This window comes from Centruroides vittatus, unplaced genomic scaffold (assembly GCF_030686945.1).
Source record: "Centruroides vittatus isolate TY-2023 unplaced genomic scaffold, ASM3068694v2 scaffold_1167, whole genome shotgun sequence".
Classification (NCBI taxonomy): domain Eukaryota; kingdom Metazoa; phylum Arthropoda; class Arachnida; order Scorpiones; family Buthidae; genus Centruroides; species Centruroides vittatus.
Window position 1 is genome coordinate 111,900 of NW_027122671.1, and position 12,575 is coordinate 124,474.

The 12,575-nt window shown below is 26.1% G+C and overlaps 1 protein-coding gene across 2 annotated transcripts in view; it reads left to right on the forward strand.

Moving 5' to 3' along the window:
- Positions 1-12,575, forward strand: part of Nos (Nitric oxide synthase) — a 62,657-nt gene continuing 50,082 nt past the window's right edge. Inside the window, exons 1-2 of one of the 2 annotated variants that reach the window (XM_067284275.1) lie at positions 1-19; positions 12,349-12,426. In XM_067284275.1, the coding sequence (XP_067140376.1) occupies positions 12,368-12,426 (59 nt within the window). In that variant the 5' untranslated portion in view covers positions 1-19; positions 12,349-12,367. Of the gene's footprint in view, positions 20-11,870; positions 11,909-12,348; positions 12,427-12,575 lie in introns of those variants that run through there. The other variant, XM_067284274.1, reaches the window with a different exon arrangement.

Sequence of the window (12,575 nt, forward strand, 5' to 3'; positions counted from 1 at the left end):
ACTGTCTTGAGGAAATACGGTATTTGCTATTTTTATTACATTTAATTAATATTTGAAATGACATTTTAAAAATCGTAAATATTTATATAATAATCAATATCATTCATAAATAATTTGATGCTTTTATAAACGTATTTAATGCAGAATTATATCTTAAAACTGGTTTACACGTTTATCGTTAAAGTAGCATTAAAAATTAATTTTAAATTATATGAAAGCCCCATAATAACAAGCAATATGGAAACAAATAATTAAAACATACGCCTTCATTGTTATTAATGCTTAGATTCCTCGAAAAGATTATTAAATATTTTTAATTAGAAAAGCGTATCAAATTACTGTAAACCTAAGATTTAATGCTTTTCAACCGACGTTATCTATCGTTATAAATTAAAGACAAAAATTGTCTAATTTATATTCAAATATGAAAAAATATCATGTTACACATTCGCAATCTTTTCCAGATATTGTTAGCTCATTATGTATTCATACTAAATTAATTTTTAAGTCGTTCCCAAGTTCAAGTTCTCGATTTCAGGTCAACATTTCAAGGCAAAGAACTTAGTTCTTTTAAATCTACATTTAAAATTCTTAATATATCCGGGTAGTCAACCTGACAGGTTTGTCTGTAGATGGTTAAGATAACAATGATGAGAAAGAAGTGAACAGGTATATATATTTATTTTTACTAAAATTCCCATTATGTTTAAAATAAATTTCATTTAAATTAAAAATAGTACGTAAGAATACGATTGAAAATAATTAATTAATTTGTATATTATATACAAATATCATTTAACAGGATAGGTAAGGTAACTTCTTTGCCTCGAAATGTTCCCAAGTATTTACACCTTTTCTATCCTATTTAAAGTAACCTACTGATGTTATATCATTGACTAATAAATAGGTTAATGTTACCTATGGTTCCAAAATGGCGGCTCGTCTCTGATTCCAGCAAATAGAAGAAAGGAAACGGTGGGGATGCACGTTCTAACCTAATCTAACCTAACCTATTCTAATTATTACCAATAAAATTATTAGAATAGGTTAGGTTAGAACGTGCGTAACCACTGTTTTCTTTCTTCTATTTGCTGGAATCAGAGACGAGCCGCCATTTTGGAACCATAGGTAACATTAACCAATAAATATTATTCTTCAATTTACATCTCTTTTATTTTTATAAAATTATTTTCATCAAGGTTAATTATTCTTCCAACATAACTTCTTTCTATTTATTCCATAATGATTATAATACAATAGACTTACTTTTATATAAAAAACATTTTTATAGACGAAATAAAATATTTGAACTTATATTTAAACTAATTATTCATAGAAGAGCTTAAATAAGTTTAAAAAATGCATAAAAACATATAATTAATGTTCTTGCCTATTTAATAAAAGAAATGCTTTAAGTTATTTAGGCCTCATTTAAGTAAAGATAAAATATTATATTCATTAAAATTCTTACAGAATTGTCATAAGCATACGATTAAAAAATATTATTCTTATTAGTTAAATTATTATATCATCTTTACTAATTTTTATATATTGTATATATATATATATATTTTAAACTATATTAAATAGTTTATACAGACTATTATTAACCTATTTTTAAAAAATTCGTCTTATTTAATATAATTAAATCAAGTTTTCTGTAGTATATCCTTTAGAAAATTTATGTACTATTAATAAAAAAAATCAAAATATAAAGTGACTTATTTGAATTTAATATTAAGCACATCAGTTTTTTACTTTACATCCAGAAATTGTCATTAAAGTATTGAAAAAAGTGGAATAAACTGAATTTATATGGCTTTACTATTCCTTATATAATCGACTTTTCGTAACCTTAATCGTTTTTTGATAATTATATCACTTTTCTAAAATAGTTTAGAATATTAATATGACAATTATGCATTTTTCTTGGTAAATACTAAAAATGCATTCGTGTTTAGAGTCATTTCCTATATTTTAATATACGAAATTTTTGTAATAAACAAATAAAAACAGTCTTATAAAAATTATTTTAAAAATAGTCATTAGTCCTCGAAGAACAATTTAATTCATGTGTTTATTTTAATGAATATTGAGCATTTCTTTATATATTAATGTAAATTAAACGCAGTTTTACATAAATATGCCACAAAAATGAATATAAGTTATTGGAAAATATTCTTTTTACCGAATATTTATATTATAAAATGCACATGAGTGCATTTTATAATATAAATATTCGGTGCATTTTATTCTAAAGACTAAGAGGAATATTAATATAGATTAAAAATTGAGTGTGATATAGCGTTTTGAAAATTCAGTTTGTACATAAAATGAAATGTAATGCGAATCTAATGAATTCGAGAGTTTATAAGCTTCGTAGAGTTGCATATCAGCAGTACCGAAAATATAATTTTATTAATTTATAACATGAAATGAAAAAAATGTTACACATCCTTTGTTAGTTTAATATAAGGATTTTTACTTATTATTCTGTGTATAATATTTTTAGAAATATTAAGTTAGACTCTCTCAAAACTTGTCTAACTGATAAATTTTTTCTAGATACGAGTCTAATAGTACGCCTACATCTTTCATCTGTGGGTGATGTTACTTTAGGTTGACCTGAACGTGTTGCTGGTTTAACATTTTCTTTTCTTGCCAAAAGTATTCCTGAAGCTGAACTACCTGTTTTGCTCGAAATTTCAGTAATTGAATGTCCACTTGCTTCCAACCTTCAAATTTCAGTCACTTCTTCTGAAGAAAATTGATTTTCTCTGGGCATGTTGATTTTTTCGTTATTTCTTTGTTAATTTAAAAAAAAACGCGTTATAAAAACGAGATTTTATTGTAGTAGTCATAACTGATGTCATTCATTATGAATTTGTGTAGTAATTTGCTCAGAAACAAATAAATTATTATTATTACAGGAAGACCCCGCTTAACACGGGAGATGCGTTCCTAGACGACAAAGCGCTAAACGAAACAGCTTTAAACGAGGCCATTTTAACATAGAATAAATAGGAATAGGGGAACACGCGACCAAAAATAAACAGATTTTACTTTAATTTTAAGTTATTTTTATATTAATTTGCATAATAATATATGTTAAATAACACATAAACATATGCACACAGAAATGTGATGTTAATTTTTTTGTGACGAAGGTCCTTGTTCTTCTGAAATTCTTGTTTTTTTGCAATGAAGTCGTGAGGTTCACTTGTCGCTTTTTTCTTTCCTTAAGCAAATGTCGGTAGCAAGAGATCGCATCCAAAATGTCTCGTTTTGCTTTTACACTCCTTTCAAAATTTGTATCGTTCGCTACAATTTGAACAACGATTTCGGTTATCGTTACCAAACTTTTACTAAGGAAATCTGTAGAAAAATTCTTTGGGTTCTTCGTTTTCAGAATTTCTATTTTTCAGTTCTACACGAATTCCTTGTTCTGCCAGTTCTTGAAGGTCGTCGTTGGTAAGGTTCTCACTATAAACCTGCGGTAACTCCTCAATATCCTGCTCGTCTACATCTCCTAGTCCTGCTGTATCGATTAGGTTGAGTTTGGTCAACCTAACGATACAGCGATAGGCTTTTCTCGTTGAAAATTCTTGGATACCTTCAACCATAACTTTCTTCCACACTCCGTTCGTGCGATTTCTCAGTTAATTCTTGCCAAGCGAAGCCGATATTGCCTATGGCATCCATGATGTTATATTATTTCCATAATTGCACTAAACAAACATAGATTTAAAGAAAGTACACCTTTTTGCCACCTTTTGCTGATTGATTCGTGTTCGTAAATAATCGTATTATATACGAATCAATGAAATGCCGTGATAATTTGAATCGGCGTAAATTTTCAGCTTTTTTTAGGGCTTCGAGTAGACCGCGTTATATCGAATCAGCGTTAAGCGGCGTCTTACTATATTACCTAAACTTTTGGAACAGCAAAATCTAACAAAATTTCTATTATTCTAAGCAATTTAATAACTATTAAATCTTTAAATTTATCATTTTATTTCTTTTATAATTTACGTAATAATATTTTATAAGTTTTAAAACGAAAGAATTTAAATTATCTTATAAATCTTTAATATCAAACGACAATATTATACAAATGTATGTAGATGTTTCAAGTTTATTTAACAAATATCATATAACAGTTATATCTAATTATACTTTAAAAACCACGAAACAATAACGGATTAATTTTACGTTAAGTAAATCGTTAAATTTCAGCTAAAATCAAAAACAAGTTTTCAGGAAAATAATTCGAAAAATTAATTTCAGATGGCGCTACATGCAAAAAAAGAAAAAATACACAAATTAATTTTTTAAACGAATTTATTAATAAATAAATTAATTTGAAAAGAAGTAACATTAATGACAGAATACGGTAAATTACTTCGAATATGTAAGGAATGTATTTGAGTGAACCGAGACATTCGTCATTTCTTCTTCCATTAATTTACATGCGGCAATTAGCGACTAAGGCAGAGAATTGCGAGAAAAGAAATCCTCTAATGTGCTGGTCCAATGACTGAAAAATGGATTCAAAACGCCGTGTCGAAGAGTAGATGCCGAATGCTTACAAAATTAACTTTTATTTTTTTTTTATTGGAAGAAACGAGAAAAAGATAACGTGAAAAGGATTGAGGAAATGTATATTTTTAAAAATTTCGATATTAAATTCAAATAATTAATTTCGTAGATAATTTTTAAAATATTTAATTAAAATTATTACATCTAACTAATATTAGATCATAGAATAAAAAAAAGATCAGAATTGAAAAACCATATTTTATTGCCTTATTCCTCTCGAAAGACATCACTTCTCTCTCTACATCACTCATTTTATGAGTTATTACTGTACAAAAATTTACCTACGATTTTCAATTTATCGTTATTTATATTATGGATATTAAGTGTTTCATTTTTTTTCTTTTTATTAATTTTCTCTTTTCGTCTGTACGGATTTTTATCTTCTATATATTTAAATTAATAAAATAAACGTTAGTAAAAATAATTTTAAATTGATAATAAATTAATACATAAATTTCTTTAACTCGGTTTTATTTATTTTTTCTTGTAAAATGCAAGTCGAATGCAGTTTTGTGTTGGCCATTTGGGATTTCATAGCTACTAATTTAGGAAGATATTCAGTTTTGTTTAATTAAATTTTTAAATTAATTATTCACAAATTTAATGATCTTTCTCGCCACTTCTGGAAGAATTTATTTAAATAAATGTTATTGTAATATGTAATACAATTTGTTGCAAACATTTCAGTAAAATAAAGAAAAAATTCTGTAAAATAAAAGAATGCCCGATTAGTATTAGCTCAGTTTGAGCAATTGTAAAAATATAAATTTATTTGTTTACATTTATTTGATATTTATTACATTTAACATCATCAAGCTGTTAATTTAAAAAAAGACGCACCTGTAGTTTTCCATTTTGTAGAAAATCATCAGCGTAAAATTGAAATTTTATGATTTGTATATTTCTTACAGTAAACTCTAATGAAAGAGTATATCGAAGAAATGATCATTCAAAAATTGGACAGAGATAGCAAAAATAGCAACGGCGATATCACGCGATAAGTAATGTTTGAAGTACAGAAGAAAATCATTACAAAATACTAACAGTGTTTCTATCAACAGTGTTTTTTAAATATATAACTTAATAATTCTGTTAAAAAACAATTTTGTATTCAATAACGAAGAATAAAAGCGATGTAAATCGGCCGATTACTTATGAAAATTTTAACTTGAAATGCCAAAATATATGTAAGCCCCTATGGATAGAATACATTGGGCTAAGTTAAAATGTTTTTGAACCAGTCCTGGTTGTTGTGAAGATTTATTATTAGTGATTTTCTTTTATAAATTAATTTAGCCCATATTACTTTCATTTTATCTATTACATTAAATCATTTTAAACCATAATTACTGTTTCAATTTTATACATAGGTCTATTTTATGTAGACATACAGTGAGGTGAAGTGACAATTTCTTACTGTTTTGCGGTTTAATTGATTTTTAAGAATAAATGTTTATCTTGAAACAGTTTGTCAACGTGTAAACATTTTAAATTTAGTTTTAATAACAAATTACTAACAAATGAAGTTTTTCTATTTACAGAAATATTATAACAAATTATTTAATAATTTCTGTATAAATTAAAATACATTCAAACAAATAAAGTGTTAAGTTCGGAAGAATATTTTTGCATAGAGGTTAAAATTATTCGGGGAAATTCATTATGAAGGTGGCTAGAATTATCTGATTAACGGTTTACCCACGCACACTCTCACATGACTTGATGTACCGAAGAAAGAAGGGAGAAAAGAAGACAAAGCAGGTGTAATGGGATACAATGGAAGCGACAGAGGAAGTTGCGATCTGTCTTTTTCATTTCGTTACGTAGACTACACGTAATGAAGCACGTGCTTTCTCTCATTGGCAGACTGTCGCTTCCGCTACAAAGCCTACCACGTGATTAGAAAGCACTTTACTTTATAATAAACGCTATAGAAGTGCACATTCAACAGGTTATCATCTGTTTATTTTATGAAAAATCACTAAATTAAAAACTAGCAATTATTTTGTCAGCTAATTCCCATTTTAAATTAGAATTTTCTGTTAACTCTCTATAAGTTTCTTTTTTTTTAATCTGGGTTGACAACATAAACTATAGCTAATGTGATTGCTGCAAACAGAACAAATTTGATCAAACATATAGAAAATAAAGAAAAGGAGAATTGTAATTTTATATTTTCACAATGCAATGCTCTCATCCAATAAGATTCTGCAGATATCCGACTATATTGTTCTGATATATAATATTATTTTATTTAGTTTATAGTTTAGAATAAACAAATTTTACTTTGTAAATCATTTGTTTTTTCCTTAAAGTTTAAAAATTGTTATAGAAAATCGAATTTCCATCTTGGGGATAATATTTCAAAAGAAAATGAAAACTTAAAAAGCTGTGCTGATTTATAGTATACAGTAATTGTAACTTTAAATTTTATGATTATCCAGTTGATTCTTAGCAGTAAATTTTTAAGTAATTTTCTTTCCTTACCATTTTTTTTCATTTTTTTTTTTTTTTTGCTAGAAGCTGCCAATAAATAAAATTAATTTGTTATAAAATTTCGTGTGTAAATTTTCAGTTCTTATTATTAATTTAATAGCCTTATAAGTGATTTCGATTTTAAAAGTTTATATATTTGCGTGAGTGTAAAATATAGCTATCTAAATTACATAAGGAGACATTCGAGTATTATGTAATTGTCCGAAGAGAGAAAAGAGAAGGAAGATGAAAGAATACTTTACAATTCCTTATACGGGAAGGGAATGATTCGGTAATTACTCGTGTGAGATATTTTTTAAGGTGTTTTTGAACGTTAAAAAATTTATAAATAATATAAAAAACTGTTTAAAGTATACGGATCGTATACACGTTAAAAAATTGAAAATTGAAGTAATTCTTAATTTATACTGGACAATAAACCCACTTTTTAATTTACAGGGTGATAACAAAAATCTCTCTCCCTGGCCGATTATTTCAAAAACTAACAGGGCAATTACTGTTGACCTTTCGCCGATGTACGCGCTAAACGTCGGTGCGAATTTCCGCACCCTCTAGCCCTTCTGTCGGGAAAGGTTGTTAAAATCTTAAGTCCTAATGAAAATAGGGCCAACATTGTCAATAACAAAGTTGCAGCACATGAAAACATGCCAAACATTCTGTTTTAGTGCATTCCGAAATATCAAGTGGGATCAAATATTACATGTAGATACTTCACTGCATAACACCGAGGGATAACAGTTGCATTAAGTTAGCGCTAGCGACGTTTGATATTTTCTATTAAATGAAATCATTTGCATATCCATACCCCTGCCAACCTAAATCTAACCGCACATTCAACCACTTCCGCATTTCAATTGTGTTTGGTGTTATGCAGTAATGCACTGGCATAACTGAATAACACTGTTGTTGACAATATTTCCCTATTTTTATTAAGTCTGAGATTATAACAGATGGACTGGAGGGGTGGAAATTCGCACCATGCCCAACATAGTATACATCGGCGAAAGATCTACAGTAATTGCCCTACTACTTTTTCAAATAATTGGCTAAGGAGAGAGACTTTTGTTACCACTCTGCATAGTATTTATTTGTTTCCTATTTTGTTATCGAAATCTTAAATATTAAATTTCTTATTATTACATCTGCTTCATTCCTTCATTGTAACAAATATGCATAAACAAGGATAGACAAATACAATCACACAGTTTAGAAAAGGAAGGCTCAACACAATGCTTATGATCGTTTATATGGGGAGAAGCGGAGTCAAAAATGATGCAGAATAGAATATGTAACGCATATTGAATAAAAATATTAGCATAAAGAGATGACTGCATTTCTGAAACTAGTAATTTCAGTTGTCTTGTAATTTAAAAAGAAAATAAGTTAATTACATTATATACATTCAAAAAATAGAACAGGATTTTAATGTATGTTATGTCTAAAATTACAATGAAAATTAACGTTTCCATCTCGAATAGGGATTTATGGATATTTATTCAAGCACGTACGAATGAATAGATAGAATATTAATATGAATTATATTATTTTAAATTTTTAAAACCTCTGTATTTTTATTCTTCTTTTTTATACACAAAGAGAGAGAGAGAAGTTTTAAAAGTTTAAAAATGATAGAATATTGATTATTTTACAGTAAATAATACACACCTAACCGTTCAACGACACGATAAAGATGAGTGCTGACTTTACACAATTTTATTCATAGACACTTTATTAACCTTTTAAAATCTATTGTTTTCAATTTAATTTCGTTAAGTTTTCCATAAGACTAATTGCCTTTTAAAATTTTATAAATGTGGATAATCATTAAGGGATCATATCTGTAAATTTACGTAAGGATAATACCCTGTTACATAACACCAATACACCATTATCTAAACATAAATTTTTAAATAATTACAAATTTTACTAGGCTAACGAGTAAATGTGATTTAAGCCATTAGAATTTCATAAATTTTAAATCATAATCTTTAAAATTTACTAATTAACGTTTTATTTTATATTAATTAATTTTCATCGTGTAGTTATTAGCTTGAATATTTTATTTTCTTGGCTTTAATTTTTATAAATAAAATTAATGTAATCATTTTAATTTTAAAATAAAAATTTAACCTAATTTAATCGAATTTTTTTTTTATAAAATATTAAATCTTGACGTTAGACTACATTTTAATTTAAATAATAAAAATAAGATTTATGAGTATTTTAAGAATTTTATATTATTTATTGACACCAATTAAATTCAACTTTCGTAAATTGCCATAAAGTGTTATTCTTAGTTCATCAGTCGCAAATTATCAATAGATTTGTTTAATTAACTATTGTATTGAGGTTGTAGAAAACAATAAAACTTTGTGATAAATTAAGGTTAACCGTCATTTTATGATATCGAGGAAAATGAAAGAGAAAGAAGTAAATTGTCTACCAGAACAAATCAATGATATAGATCAACCGACCGCTTGCATTTTTCTATAATTTTTTTTCTTTTAATCGTGATTGAAAAAAAAGTATAAAAAAAATTTAAGTTTATATTAAAATTTAAGTTTTATTTCTTAAAATTTTATCTCCAGTAATGAATTATATCAGGAATTTTTTAAAGTAATAAACACTTACATATTTAGATATTTATTTATCATTTTTTAAGCTTGAATATTAAGGGTTTTTTTAAATGAAAAAAACATTAATAAAAGTCGTTTAATGTTGTTTTTAATTAGCCAATTTAAAATAAGAACAACACAAGATGTACTGTACATGAATAGTTAAGTAAGTGAACTCCTGATTGATTAGTAGAAACCGATGACTACGTAAAATATTTTAATTTATAGACGAAAAATTTCTTAATTACTTTAAAAATTAATCAAGTCGTATCAAATTAATTTAAAAATTAAGTAAGCAACTTTATTTATTTATTTTTAAATTCTATATACGTTCTACTTATTAAAAGTTATGTGAGGGAACTTTTAGAGCAGTAAAATGAAGAAAGTTGGTGTTAAAATATTTTTTCAAGCGAATAAATAAATAAGAATAAACCCATATTCGAATATCAAAATAAGTCTTTTATCTAAAACAGTTTAGCACGAAATCAATATTATTAAAGGCTAAATTGCATGCAATCCAACCCCTATATATGAGAATTCGATGCCGAATGGGGGAGGAAAGGAGAAAGAATCGCCCCCTTTTTGTGATTGAAATCGGTTTTGGGATTGAAATTTCAAATTTTTGAAATCGACCAATCACAAACGATTTCTAGTGACAAAATACTTTCCGCTTTCATAACCATAAAAACATTATATTAAAATTTTAACCGGTAAAGTTTTTATATTATTTTAATTAGTTATTATATTTTTCGAATTTTATAATTTATTCTTTATATATGTATATAAGAATATTTTACGAATGTTCAGATTAATAGAACTGAATATTATTATAATATTAAATCTTTCTCGAAATAAAATTTTATAAGCAAAGTTTTTATTTTGGTTGGTTACACAATAGGAAGAGAGTTGGTCACGTTTTTGATAACCTCGTGATCTTATTTTGTGGTTGCGTGTAAAAGCCTAAAAAGAAATCAGCAAAATAATAAAAAAAAGAATGAAAAAAATAAATAAAACAATTTTGATATATGAAAATGTTAGAGGAAAATGCAACTATTTCAGGAATGAAATAGTTGCATTATTGTCCCGAATTTGCAACAAGTAGACTTTATAGAGCGAGTTTTGTTCAATATGCTACTCAGAGAAATATTTGTACAACCGAAACTTTAACCGATCGATCGTGATCATGCGATCAATTGCGCGCGACTCTGACAAGATTGAGAACTCTTACGTTTTGAAACAATTACACACAACATGATGACGGTAGATACACTATATGTTAGTGTCTAGGAGTTGCAAGGACGTTTCTACATCGAAGGAAAAGTCTCTTTGGTGAAATAATTGACAATATTACTCTTTGACTCACGCAGTTTTATCGTTAAATAGTACATTTTTTCAACATAAAAATTGAAAATTTAGAAATATTCACTTTATTTCTATAATATTATCAAACGCTCGTTAATTTTTTGTTTTTTTTAAACAAAAATATAAGATTATTATCATTTAATTATGTTTCTCTCTGTTAATTTTTTATTAAATGTATTTTATCCAAATGATTTAATATTCTGTTAAGCTTATTAAATCATGTTTAGATAATTAATTGTATTTTTACTCTACTTTTAACTTGTAATTAATGTATTTGATTAGGCAGTTTTTCCTATTTACACAAGATTTTATTATTTTTTTATAATTATTTTTACTCAAAAAAATCTCAAATTTTTTAAAAATTATAGTAGCTATTATTCATTTATTTAATTCCTTTTTATTAGATTCTGTCTTTGTCTTCTTTTTATAAATTTGTTCTCATGTCGAAAACCATTGCCGAACGTTCAAATTAAACATAACTTTAACATTATTAAAAACAAAAATTATTTTTATTATATTAATTAATTGTTCATAAATATTTAAAAAATCTTTTTTTTTTCCTATTGAAAAAATATTTTAAGAAATAAAATAAAATTTTCTTCTTTAAGAAAGAATAGAATCTTTGTTTAAAACGTTATATCTTCACAAATTTGTTTCCTGTTCCTCCACGAGAGCCAAGCCCTTATATCTTAATCCGGTCAAACTTTCTTACACCAGGTGTCCCTTTTAAACGGATATCCGCTTCCATAGTTAATATTTTAGCCATAAATAATTTTATTTTATAATTGAATTGTTTTTTTTTCTTTTAAACCGTAAAAGCGAACACAAAAAATGGGGTATGTTTTTTTTTCAGTTTTCAGCTGTTTTGATCACTAAAAATTACAAATTCAATACGTTATTTAAACTATTCTAATTTGTATAATTATGAAAAACTTTACTTTCTTGATTATCCGTTCAGATCTCTTCATTATAAATTGTAAATGTCGTTTTAACTTAGGCTATTTAGATATGTCAATTTACAGTAGTTTTACGCGGATAGTTTTAATGAGTTTGGATTTAAAAGACGTGGTATATAATTTAATGATTAATTGGATGACAGAGTCAAAAAGTTAAGTTTCAATCAAATTAATCCAATTGTAGATAACACGACTCTTGTTCGTAAATTATACAATTGCATCACTGAAAACTAATTAATTTTTTTAATTTTTATTGTTCTATATTTAATTTTTAAATAGAAATAATAAAAATACGTAAAAAATTTTTTATTAATTTATAGCAACTTGTCGTCGAAATTTATGAAGGGATTTGGAGATGACCATATTCCAAAGCTTAAAAGTGTTACTTTCGAGAAGAAGTAAGGCTCTTCTTTTTTGATTTTATATATATAAATATTAAAATATTATTAATAAAGAAAATTTAAAAGAATATAGTAAATAAAGTATTTAATTAGAGCATGACTCGAACACTCACTTATTAACAATAAAAACACATCGAACTAACGTC